This window comes from Rhinopithecus bieti, unplaced genomic scaffold (assembly GCF_001698545.2).
Source record: "Rhinopithecus bieti isolate Rb0 unplaced genomic scaffold, ASM169854v2 scaffold_34968, whole genome shotgun sequence".
Classification (NCBI taxonomy): domain Eukaryota; kingdom Metazoa; phylum Chordata; class Mammalia; order Primates; family Cercopithecidae; genus Rhinopithecus; species Rhinopithecus bieti.
This window is the reverse complement of record NW_016814942.1, coordinates 602,830-615,887: the sequence shown is the minus strand read 5'-3', so window position 1 is coordinate 615,887 and position 13,058 is coordinate 602,830. Positions and strand designations below refer to the sequence as shown.

Below are 13,058 nucleotides of genomic sequence, written 5' to 3'. Positions count from 1 at the left end.
GTCAAGAGTTCAAGACTAGCCTGGCCAACATGGCGAAACTCTGTCTCTACTAAAAATATAAAAATTAGCCGGGTGTGGTGGCACACACCTGTAATCCCAGCTACTGGGGAAGCTGAGGCATGAGAATCGCTTGAACCCAGGAGGCGGAGGTTGCAGTGAGCCCAGATCGCACCACTGCACTCTAGCCTGGGTGACAGAGTGAGACTCCATCTCAAACAAAACAAAAACAAAACCAAAATGGGGGAGTGGCGAGGCATTGAGTAGAGTCTGATTTAGGGAATGAGTTCAGTTACAAACCATGTCTACATCTGCTTTGTACTGGACAGTGGTGTGACGCCCAGGGACTGGCTTTCCAGGATTCCCCGAGTCTGGGGAAGACAGAGCAAGACAGACGCCTCCCAGGCGAGGCCAGAGGGAGGAGGCGTGGCAGGGAGGGTTTCCTGGACAAATGTGAATGGGAGCTGGAATTCAGTGATTTGACTCATGAGGGGTCTCAAGCCACAGGGAAAGAGGGTGCTGGGAAGGCACACAAGGGGCGAGGATCACCCCCATTCTACAGATAGCAAACCGAGGCTCAGGGAGGTACAACTCCACTTGGCTAATCAGTGGTCAAACCTCAACTGGAGCCCAAGTCAGCCGGAGTCTTAACTACTCTGTGGCCAGCAGCCTCCAGAGAAATCAGCTGCCCTGTTCTCCCTGGGGCCAGGTCGGCCTCAGCTCAGTCTGCAAATTCCAGCCATTCTTAGGTCCTGCCAAATTAAGCTGAGTTTTTTGGCCAAATGAAATTTAAAAAGAAACAAACGAAAAAGTGGCTGCATGCAATGGCTCATGCCTGTCATCCTAGCCCTTTGGGAGGCTGAGGTGGGAGAATCACTTGAGCTCAAGAGTTTAAGACCAGGCTGGACAACACAGCAAGATACCATCTCTACTAAAAATAAAAAGAAATTAGCCAAGCTGCAGTGAGCTATGATAGCTCCACCACGAGACCCTGCCTCAAATCAAACTAACAAAACAAAACAAGCAGCTAATTAATAAGTCTTTTTTTCTGAGTTGCACAATTTTTTTTTGTTTGTTTTTTCAGACCAAGTCTCACTCTGTCATCCAGCCTGGAGTGCAGTGGTGTGATCTCGGCGCACTGCAACCTCCACCTCCCAGGTTCAAGTGATTCTCCTGCCTCAGCCTTCTGATTAGATGGTATTACAGGCTCCCACCACCATGCCTGGCTAATTTTTGTATTTTTAATAGAGATGGGGGGGGTTTCACCATGTTGGCCAGGCTGGTCTCAAACTCCTGACCTCAGGTGATCCACCCACCTCGGCCTCCCAAAGTGCTGGGATTACAGGCTTGAGCCATGGTACCCGGTCGAGTTGTGCACTTTTATTAACACCATTGGCGTTTAACTACCGCAACCCCCTGCCCCCGCCTTTTTTTTTGAAAGGGTCTCACTCTGTCACCTAGGCTTGAGTGCAATGGCAGGATCATGGCTCAGGGCAGCCTTGACCTCCCTAGGCTCAGGTGATCTTCCTGCCTCAGGCTCCCAAGTAACTGGGACCAGGTGTGCACCACCAGGCCTGGCCAATTTTTGTATTTTTTGTAGAGACAGAGTTTTGCCATGTTGCCCTAGTTGATGCCCCCTTTTTTTTTTTTTTTTTTTTTTTGAGACAGAGTCTCGCTCTGTCGCCCAGGCTGGAGTGCAGTGACCGGATCTCAGCTCACTGCAAGCTCCGCCTCCCGGATTCCCACCATTCTCCTGCCTTAGCCTCCGGAGTAGCTGGGACTACAGGCGCCCGCCACCTCGCCCGGCTAGTTTTTTGTATTTTTTTAGTAGAGACGGGGTTTCACCGTATTAGCCAGGATGGTCTCAATCTCCTGACCTCGTGATCCGCTCGTCTCGGACTCCCAAAGTGCTGGGATTACAGGCTTGAGCCACCGCGCCCGGCCGTGGTGCCCCTTTTTTTGAAGGCAAAGTGTCATGATGATGGAAATAGCTGATGCAGGTTTCATCATCCAGCCTGTCACCTCTGGGCTGTGTTGGGGTGGGATCTATTTTATTTTGTTTTTTTTTTCCTTTTTATTTTTTCCAGACAGGGTCTTGGTCTGTTGCTCAGGCTGGAGTGCAGTGGGGCAACCATAGCTCACTGCACCCAGGCTCAAGTGATCCTCCCACATCAGCCTCCCCAGTAGCTTGGACTACAGGCATGCAACCACCACACCCAGCTCTGTGTGTGTGTGTGTGTGTGTGTGTGTGTGTGTGTGTATGAAGAGATGGGGGTCTCCCTATGTTATCCAGGCTGGTCTCAAACTCCTGGGCTCAAGCAATCCTCTCGCCTTGGCCTCCCAAAGTGTTGGGATTACAGACGTGAGCCATAGCGCCTGGCAGATCTTCTTTTCTTAGATGTCCTGGAGGCAGGCCGACCCAGGGGCAGGGCCGCTTGTATCCATAAAGGCTGACATTTATGGGTTACTGCCAGCGTGCTTGGCTTATTCAAAGCACTTTACTGGAGTTATCTTGGTTAACCCTTTTAATGTCCTTATGGGAAAAGCTCCAGTGTGATCCTCACTTTGCAGATAGGGAGACAGACACAGAGAGGTCAAGTGCCTTGTGCAGCCATGCAACTAAGGGAGTGTCAAGGCTGGGGTTTGGATCCAGGTTGTCTGAACACAGGGCTTCTTTTTTTTTTTTTTATTTTGAGACAGTGTCTTGCTCTGTCGCCCAGGCTAGAGTACAGTAGTGATCTGGGGTCACTGCAACCTCCGCCTCCCAGGTTCCAGTGATTTTCATGCCTCAGCCTCCTGAGTAGCTGGGATGCTGGGATTGTAGGCATGCATCACCATGCCTGTCTAATTTTTTTTTCTTTCTTTTTTCTTTTTTTTGAAACGGAGTCTCACTGTGTCACCCAGGCTGGAGTGCAGTGGCGCGATCTTGGCTCACTGCAAGCTCCGCTTCCCCAGTTCATGCGATTCTCCTGCCTCAGCTTCCTGAGTAGCTGGGACTACAGGTGCCTGCCTGCCACCACACTCAGCTAATTTTCTGTATTTTTATTTTTTGTTATTTAATTTATTTATTTATTTGAGACAGAGTCTTGCTCTGTCACCCAGGCTGGAGTGCAGTGGTGAGATCTCGGCTCACTGCAAGCTCTGCCTCCCGGATTCACGCCATTCTCCTGCCTCAGCCTCCCGAGTAGCTTGGGACTACAGGCGCCCGCCACCGCACCCGGCTAATTTTTTTTTTTGGTGTTTTTAGTAGAGACGGAGTTTCACCGTGGTCTCGATCTCCTGATCTTGTGATCCGCCCACCTCCGCCTCCCAAAGTGCTGGGATTACAGGCGTGAGCAACCATGCCTGGCCCCCTGGCTAATTTTTGTACTTTTAGTAGAGATGGGGTTTCACCATGTTGACCAGATTGGTCTTGAGCTCCTGACTCAAGTGACCCACCCGCCTCAGCCTCCCTAAGTGCTGGGATTATAGGCGAGAGCCACCCCACCTGGCTGGAAAACAGGGCTTCTGTCTCAGTCACTAGGTTGTGAAATGCTTAGTTCATTGGCATAAAAAAGTACATGAGGCTGGGTGTGATGGCTCATGCCTGTAATTCCAGCACTTTGGGAGGCTGAGGCGGGAGGATCACTTGAGCCCTCGGCAGGGCTCTGAGTTGGAGACCAGCCTCGGCAACGTAGTGAGACCCCGTCTCTACAAAACAAATTTTAAAATTAGCATGGTGCGTACCTGTGGTCCCAGCTACTCAGGGGTGCTGAGGTGGGAGAACCGCTTGACCCTGGGAGGTTGCGGCTGCAGTAAGCTATGATCATGCAACTGCACTCCAGCCTGGGGGACACAGCAAGACTCCGTCTCAAAAAAAAAAATAGTAATAATCTTAGGGTGGTGGTGAGAGAAGAGAGGGGCTATGTAGGGATCAACCCTGGAAAGATGATCGGAAGGGAAGAAGTTCAATGCCCAAAGAAATAGAGAAGGGGCAGTCAGAGAGGTGGGAGGGCGACCACATAGGAACACTAAGTAAACAGGGGTTGGAGCTGCACCTGGGCTGAGGCTGGGTCTATCTTATACTTTTCTGGATCCTGGGGTCCACAATGAAGCCAGCGGCAACAGGACAGAGATTGGCGGGCAGTGCTGGGGAGACCCAGGCGCCTACCCACCCGCCGCTTGCAGAAGAAATGCTAATGAAGCCAAAAATAAATGCAGTACCAGCAAGTGACTGAGTCACCGCCAGTCCGTGGGCAGGTGTCAGCAGCGCAGGGCACCTGGCGGGGCTCATGCGTCCCGCTGCCTGGCAGCTCTGTGCGTGTGCACACACGTGCAGGGCCATCGTCCAGCCACAGGCCCTGCCATCCACAAGCCCCTTTGCCATCCATGGGGTCACCCCAGGGACAGGCCTCAGCTACCTCAGGAGGGCCAGCTGCCACCTTCATTCCCTTAGCAAGCAATTACTGAGTGCCTGCTTTGTCCCGGACCCTGTGTTCAAACCAAATCCCCTGTCCTCTGAAAACTGATGTCCTAGAGCAACAGTCTAGAACTTTCCCAGGGATGGAAATGTTCTCTATCGACGCTAACTTGAAAAGTGGCTAGGACAACTGAGGGATGACGTTTTTACTTTTATTTCACTTTAATTGATTTAAGCGTGAATATCTATATGTGGCTGCCATATGGAACACCAGTGCTCTAGGGAGAGATACAGACAAGAAACGATTGTTCTAATAAAAAAAGTAAAGTAATGCTCGCTTCAGCAGCACATATGCTAAAATTAGAACAATACAGAGAAGATTAGCATGGCCCCTGTGCAAAAAATGAAGCATTTCATTCTTTCTTTTTTTTTTTTTGAGATGGAGTCTCACTCTGTCACCCAGGCTGGAGTGCAGTGGCGTGATCTCAGCTCACTGCAACCTCCGCCTTTGGCGTTCAAAGGATTCTCCTGCATCAGCCTCCCGAGTAGCTGGGATTACAGGCTCCTGCCACCACGCCCAGCTAATTTTTTGTATTTTTAGTAGAGACAGGGTTTCACCATGTTGGCCAGGCTGGTCTCGAACTCCTGACCTCAGGTGATCCACCTGCCTTGGCCTCCCAAAGTACTACGATTACAGGCATGAGCCATGGTGCCTGGCCTCTTTTTTGTTTTTTAATTTAATTTTTTAAAAATTTAATTCCACTGTGCAGTGGAATGGTCAGATGCTGCCCTGACAGGATCTGTGTTGGCTGGGGCAGGATGAGGATTTTTTTTTTTCACTATGTCGCCCAGGCTAGAACCTATGTCCACTCCTGTGTCCCAATTTGTGAGAAGCACAGTGATGAGCAGGGTGTGCCCAAAGGAGGGGAAGGACGCTTAAGTCAGGGAGGACACAGAAGCCTGTGTTCTGGGAGAAACATTCTGCGAGGTCCTTCAGGCAGCCCTGGTCTCTGGGAGCCCCATTCCAGTTCAGGCTGAGGAAGGACTTTGCTATAGGCAGGGAAGTCCACAGATGCTTTGGGGCAGTTTCTGAAAGGAGTAAACTCCTCGTAACAGGGGGCATATGAGAGGGAGTTGGTGACCACTGGTTGGGGAAGTTATAAAGAGGACTCCATAGGGAGGGTTTGATTAGAGCAGTTTGGGGGCCTGGGGTCTTGATTCCAGGAAGGCAAAAGATCTGTAGTTTGACTCTTCCCCATACTACCCATCCATCCTTCAGCGCACTCAGATCCCTGTGAGAACAACCCTTGTCTTCATGGAGGGACATGTAATGCCAATGGCACCATGTATGGCTGTAGCTGTGATCAGGGCTTCGCCGGGGAGAACTGTGAGATTGGTGAGTACCCCAGACTCAGGATCTGAATCTAAATTTATTTGACTCCAGAGCCTTGGGTTGTACTCCAGCAGCCATGCCCTCAGAATTCAGAGATCACAAAAAGCTGGTTTCAGATGCTCCATTCCCAAATCCCAGTCCTTACATCCAGCTAAATCAGCCCAGTTAGTGGATCCAGAATCAAACAGCTGAGCTTTCATCTCTGGTGTGCTGTCTCCCATTACTACCAGTCAGAGTGGGAAGAGAAAGACAAAGGAATGATATGTCCAAGACTCCTCCCTGCAAAGTCCCTGTGGGGATCTTGCCCTTTCCTGGGTGGGTGGGAGGTATAAGCACTGCCACCAGAACTGCTGGGTGCTAGCTTCAAAGCCCAACACAAGAAATACTACCAATTATGAAATTACAACAACAAATATAAGTGACATAATTTCTTGAGCTCTATGCATCATCTTGACTTCACAACCTTCACAATCACAAGACTGATTACAGAATTATAACAATAAATATAAATGATATAATTTATTGAGCTCTTCTATTGCTTCCCTACTCACAATCACCCTTGAGTAGGAGCCCATTATTATTACCATTTTCAAAAAAATAAGCTGAGTTTCAAGGAGGGAAAGTGACTTGCCCAGTGCCGTATGTGCCTCAAGCACTGTCTACACATGGACCGGTAGAAGAAGAACTCAGTGAATATCTAGCTTTACCCACAAACAGCTTTGTGACTCTGTGCAAGTCTTTGCAAATGCCTAAAAGAGACTCCAGCTTCAGTTTTCTATGAGCCTGTTTTTGAGAGTATAATCTTCACTTCTCTAGAGTCAGGGAGAACAGTCTGCACATCCTGGCTCTCAGCTGCCCCAATGGCATCTGCTCTCATTAATGCTAATTTATGTTAATTGTATGAGGTTCTACCCCCTTGCCTGCAGAGTCACTGGGCCATCTGTGCAGACTGCGACTGCTGCACTCAGGTCCAGGATGGATGGTAGGACTATGACCCCATCTTCTGCTTAGTTTCCTGTGGGGGCTCAGAGCCAAGGGGAAGCTGACCTCTGACTCAGTCTCTTCTCCTCTCTGCCAGACATTGATGACTGCCTCTGCAGCCCCTGTGAGAATGGAGGCACCTGTATCGATGAGGTCAACGGCTTTGTCTGCCTTTGCCTCCCCAGCTATGGGGGCAGCCTTTGCGAGAAAGGTGAGTTTCTGTTGCAACCCCAGAAACAGTTCCAAGAGTGGGGTTGGGTGCCCAGCCACAGGCTTCCCCATATACTCCAGGTCCCTGCCTCCAGTTCCATGGCTGTGAGCCTGACACAAGATAAATTATTGTTTTAGACAAATAGTGCGTAACATAGAATTAACCATTTTATTTTATTTTATTATTTTTTTGAGATGGAATTTCACTCTGCCACCCAGGATGGAGTGCAATGACGCCGTCCTGGCTCACTGCAACCCCCACTTCCCAGATTCAAGCAATTCTCCCTGCCTCAGCCTCCCAAGTAGCTGGGATTACAGACGCCCACCACCATGCCTGGCTAATTTTTGTATTTTTTAGTAGAGACGGGGTTTTGCCATGTTGGCCAGGCTGGTCTTGAACTCCTGACCTCAGGTGATCCACCCACCTTGGCCTCCCAAAGTGCTGGATTTACAGGCATGTGCCCCTGCGCCTGCCCTATTTTATTTTATTTTATTTTATTTCATTTTATTTTATTTTACTTTATTTTTTTGAGATAGAGTCTCGTTCTGTCACCAGGCTGGAGTGCAGTGGCATGATCTCAGCTCACTGTGACCTCCCCCTCCCTGGTTCAAGCAATTCTCCTCCCTCAGCCTCCTGAGTAGCTGGGATTACAGGCACGCACCACCACGCCTTGCTAAATTTATTTTATTTTTTGAGACAGGGTCTCACCCTGGCACCCCGGCTGGAGTACAGTGGTGTGATCTTGGCTCATTGTAGTTTTGACCTCCCAGACTCAAGTGATCCTCCCACCTCAGCCTCCCCAGTAGGCTGGGACTACAGACACATGCCACCATGCCTGGCTAATTTTTGTATATTTTGTAGAGACAAGGTTTCACCATGTTGCCCAGACTGGTCTTGAACTCCTGAGCTCAAGCAATCTGTCCACATCAGCTTCCCAATCTACTGGGATTACAGCCACTGAGCCCAGCCAAATTAACCATTTTAAAGTGTACATTTCAGTGGCATTCTGTACAATCACAATGTTGTATAGCCATCACCTCTCTCTAGTTCCAGAACTTTTTCAGCACCCCAGAAAGAAACTCTGTGCCCACTAGGCGGTCACTCCCTATTCCCATTCCCCAGACCCTGGCAACCGCTAATCTGCTTTCTGTCTCTGTGGATTTGCCTGTTATAGACGTTTCATATGAGTGGAATCTCAAAATATGTGTCTTTTGTGTCTGGCTTCTTTCACCTGGCATGTTTTCAAGGTTCATCTGTGTTGTAACATGAATCAGTGTTTCATTCCTTTTCATGGCTGAGTAATATTCCGTTGTATGGCTATATCACATTTTGTTTATCTATTCGTGTTTCGATGGATGCGTGGAATTGCTGGGTCATATGGTAACTCTAGGTTTAATTTATTTTTATTTATTTTTTATTTTTTTAAAGATGGGGTTTTGCCATGTTGCCCAGGCTGCTCTCAAACTACTGGGTTCATGTAATCCTTCTGCCTCAGCCTCCCAAAGTGTTGGGCTTACAAACATGAGCCACCGTGCTTGGTCTTTTTTTTTTTTTTTTAAACAGTTTCTCACGCTGTGTTCAGGCTGGAAAGTACAGTGGTACAATCATAGCTCACTGTCATCTTGAACCCCCAGGCTCAAACAGTCCTCTTGCTTCAGCCTACCCAGTAGCTGGAACTGCAGGTTCGTGCCACCATGCCTGGCTAATTTTTATTTTTTTAATTTATTTTTATTTTTATTTTTTGAGACAGAGTCTCACTCTGTCACCCAGGCTGGAGTGCAGTGGTGTGATCTCAGCTCACTACAACCTCCACCTCCCGGTGCAAGTGATTCTCATGCCTCAACCTCCCCAGTATCTGGGACTATAGGCATCCACCACCACACCTGACTCAATTTTTTTTTTTTTTTTTTTGAATTTTAGTAGAGATGGGGCTAAGCTGGTCTTGAACTCCTGGCCTCAAGTGATCCACCAGCCTCGACCTCCCAAAATGCTGAGATTACAGGCCTGAGCCACCATCCTCAGCCTACTTTTCCTTTAAAAAAATTATATGTAATCCCAGCACTTTGGGAGGCCAAGGCGGGCAGATCTGAGGTCAGGAGATCAAGACCATCCTGGCCAACATGGAGAAACCCTGTCTCTACTAAAATTACAAAAATTAGCCAGGCGTGGTGACACGCGCCTGTAATCCCAGCTACTCGGGAGGCTGAGGCAGAAGAATTGCTTGAACCTGGGAGGTGGAGCCTGCAGTGAGCCAAGATCGAGACATTGCACTCCAGCCTGGGCGACAGAGGGAGACTCCATCCCAAATATATATATGTATATATCTCCATCCTAGTGGGTGTGAAGTATCTCATGGTGGTTTCGACATTGACAATGAGCATCTTTTCATGTGCTTGTTGGTCATTTGTATGTCTTCTGTGGAGAAATGTCTGAGCTCCCATGTCCATACAAAGGATGTAGCCCTGACATCAGAGAAGGAGACTTCAGCATTGGAATGAGAGGGGGTGTCAGGGACTGATCTCCCACTTAAATCTCTTCCAGAAACAAAGAAAAGACGTTAAGATTTGGCCAGTGTGGTGGCTCACGGTTGTAATCCCAACATTTTAGGAGGCTGAGGTGGGCAGATCACTTGAGGCCAGGAGTTTGAGATCAACCTGACCAACATGGTGAAACCCCATCTCTATTAAAAATACAAAAATTAGCTGAACATGATGGCACATGCCTGTAATCCCAGCTACTCTGGAGGCTGAGGTGGGAGGATTGCTTGAGTGTGGTAGGCGGAGGTAGCAGTGAGCCGAGATTGTGCCATTGCACTCCAGCCTGGGCAATAGAGTGAGACCCTGTCCAAAAAAACAAAAGTCAATATGGGAGGTGAAAGGGTCGGGAGAGCAGAGCCTCAGGAGGAGGGGCCAGGCATGGGGAGAGGGGTGATCTCGCCTCGCAGTGACCTTGGATTGGGCCCTCTCTCTGGTGGGCTAGCTGTGCTCACGCTGGTAGGCCTTGGGCCAAGGCCAGACCCCCCTCACGCTCCTATCCCATCTCCCAGACACTGAGGGCTGTGACCGCGGCTGGCACAAGTTCCAGGGCCACTGTTACCGCTATTTTGCCCACCGGAGGGCATGGGAAGATGCCGAGAGGGACTGCCGCCGCCGCTCCGGCCACCTGACCAGCGTCCACTCACCAGAGGAGCACAACTTCATTAATAGTAGGGGCTCTGGGGGAGGGGGCCACCTGCCTGGAGGGTGGGCAGGGGTGGCACTTGTAGCCCTTTGCCAGGGCATCCCTTCCCTGGTTTTCAAGACGTCACCTTTCCAAAGCTGTGTTCATTAACGCAAGCCCTGACTACTTCTTAATGCATGAAATCTGTCAATTCACTTGTTAATTCATACATTCACTTCATTCATTCATTCATTCATTCACCAAATATTTACTGAGTACCTGCTGTGTGCCAGGCACCATTCCAAGAACACTGACACAGCACAGCAGTGATCAAAGCTGACTTTGCTCTGTCCTCAGGGAGTGACCGTTTCTTGGGGAGGATATAGACAAACAAGTAAATATCTAAGTGAATAAGTCTATACTGTAATTCAACGGATCCTATGTGTGCTGATAACAAAACAGGGCCAGGAGATGCAGGGTGATGGGGGAAGTACCTGTGATGTGTTGGATGAAATAAGGAATGAGCCTTGCAAAGACCTAGGAGAGAGACAAGTGTTGCATTCATGTAATCTGGGACTTATTGATTTATTCATTATCCCTCTGCCTTTTGCTCATCCATCCATTTATTCTGTTTATTCCGTTTGCCGCCATCCCATCCCTCATTGACTCCTTCGTTTCTTCCTTCCCTGGTTCGCTTGTTTCTTTTTCCTTGACGTATCCCACCGGGCCACTCCCTCCTGAGCGACTGGCTCGCGCCTTCTCACCTGTCTGCCCGTCCAGCGCCCACTGGTGTCTCCTGTCCCCTACTTCTCATTTCTGCAAAGATGTGACAGTGCCTGGGTTTATTCCTGCTTCTTCTAGCCACAAACCCTGGCATAGCCTGGGCCTAATTCCAGTTCTTCCCATGCCTCACCCCCCTAAAAGAGGGTAGCCAGAGTCCTTGCTTTCGGAGGGTGGGGTGAGGACGCACCTGCAGCCTACACTGAAGCTGGGAGAGGGGTTCATGCCTGTCCCCTGACCCTCCTCCTCCTTGCTCTCCCTCCTACCTCCCCATCTTCCCTCCCACTTCTTCCCCTCCTCCTTCCACTCCTCTTCCTCCCTCCTCCTCCCATTCTTTCTCCTCCTCCTAGTTCTCCCCTTCTCCCTCCCCCTCCTCCTCCTTCCACTCATCTTCCACCTCCTTTCTCCTCTTCATCCTCCCTACCCTCCTCCCTCTCCTCCTCCCATTCCTCATCCTCCTCTCTCTTTTCCTTCCCCTTCCCTCCCCTCCTCCTTCCACTCATCTTCTTCCTTCTTTCTCCTCCTCATCCTGCCTCCTCCTCCTCCCATTCGTCTCCTCCTCCCTTATGCTCCTCCCCAGGCCTCCTCCCTTCTACTCCGCCTCCTTCCCTTTCCTCCCCCTTCCCTCTTGCTCTTCCTCTTCCCTTCCACTCCTCCTCCTTTCTCCTCCCCATCCTCCCTCCCATTCCTCTCCCTCCTCCCTCCAACTCCTCCCCTCCTCCTTCCATTCATCTTTCTCCTCCTTTCTCCTTCCTCTTCTCTCCCTCCTCCCTCCCATTCCTCTGCCTCCTCTTTCCACTCATCTTCCTCCTCCTTTCTCTTCCCCATCCTTCCTCTCACTCCTCCCCCTCCCTCTTCCACTGATCTTTCTCCTTCTTTCTCCTCCCCCTCCTCCTCTTATTCCTCCCCCTCCTCCCTCCTGCTCCTCCTCCCTTCCATTCCTCCTCCTTCCTCCCCATCCTTCTTCCTACTCCTGCCCCTCCTCCCTTTCACTCCTCCTCCTTTCTCCTCTCCCTCCTCCCCCTCTTCTCTCTCCTTCTCCCTCCCCCCACTTCCCTTCTCCAGCTCTTACAGAGACTGGGGGAGGGCACCTGTGTCCTCTAACGTCTGTAAACTTCACTTCTATCTCCCTCACTCTCCACCTCAACCTCCAGCCCACCTCCAGGCTGAGGAATGGACTGGGTCTTCCCCTCCCACACATACCTCACCCGGCCCCCAGCCCATAGAGAGGCTGAGGAAGGGGCTCTGGATCCTCCTCCATCCCTGTACCCTCCTCTTCCCCCTTGATTTCCACCTTCTAGATCTTTCCCCCCACCCAGCCCACCTCCAGACTGGGGAAGGTGAGGAATTCTTTCCTCCCACACCCTACCCCACCTCACCTGTGCCTCTGCCCTGGGCTGGAAGAGGCATGGGTGAACACCCAGACCCACAACCCCCGACCCTGCAGGCTTTGGGCACGAAAACACGTGGATCGGCCTGAACGACAGGATCGTGGAGAGGGATTTCCAATGGACGGACAACACCGGGCTGGTGAGTGGCGGGGGCTGCAGGCCTAGGCTGCTGAGCTGCATCAGGCCTGACATCTGGCCTCAGTTTGCCCTTTTGTGCAAAGTTGTCGCAATTGGGTGTCAAAGGTCTCTAGTGGCTCTAAGATGCTGGAGTTGGCAAAGGAGCTTCAAGTAAAGGCCTTCTCCCCTGACTTCCCCAGCTCAGGTAAACAGACCACGCCCACCCAGCTGCAGAGGTTACAAACCTGAGACTAGGGTCTGACGCCTCCCCTACTCACTTTGCCTGGTCCCCCAGCCATAGTCTCTCAAATATTCTCATTTCTAGGCTGGGCATGGAGGCTCACACCTGTAATCCCAGCACTTTGGGAGGCCAAGGTGAGGTAATCACTTGAGACCAGCCTGGCCAACATGGTGAAACCCTGTCTCTACTAAAAATATAAAAATTAGCTGGGCGTGGCAGCATATGCCTCTAATCCCAGCTACTCGGGAGGCTGAGGTGCGAGAATTGCTTGAACTTGTGGGGTGGAGGTTGAAGTGAGCCGAAATCACGCCACTGCACTTCAGCCTAGGTGATGATAGAACGAGATTCTGTCTCAAAAAACAAAATATATATATATATATATATATATA

At 50.3% G+C, this 13,058-nt stretch overlaps 1 protein-coding gene across 2 annotated transcripts in view; it reads left to right on the top strand.

Moving 5' to 3' along the window:
- The window catches only part of NCAN (neurocan), a 41,457-nt gene that overhangs the window by 16,919 nt on the left and 11,480 nt on the right, over positions 1-13,058 (top strand). For both annotated transcript variants that reach the window (XM_017852709.1, XM_017852708.1), the window contains exons 9-12: positions 5,676-5,792; positions 6,868-6,981; positions 10,028-10,186; positions 12,368-12,450. In XM_017852709.1, coding sequence (XP_017708198.1) covers positions 5,676-5,792; positions 6,868-6,981; positions 10,028-10,186; positions 12,368-12,450 — 473 coding nt within the window. The remainder of the gene's footprint in view (positions 1-5,675; positions 5,793-6,867; positions 6,982-10,027; positions 10,187-12,367; positions 12,451-13,058) is intronic.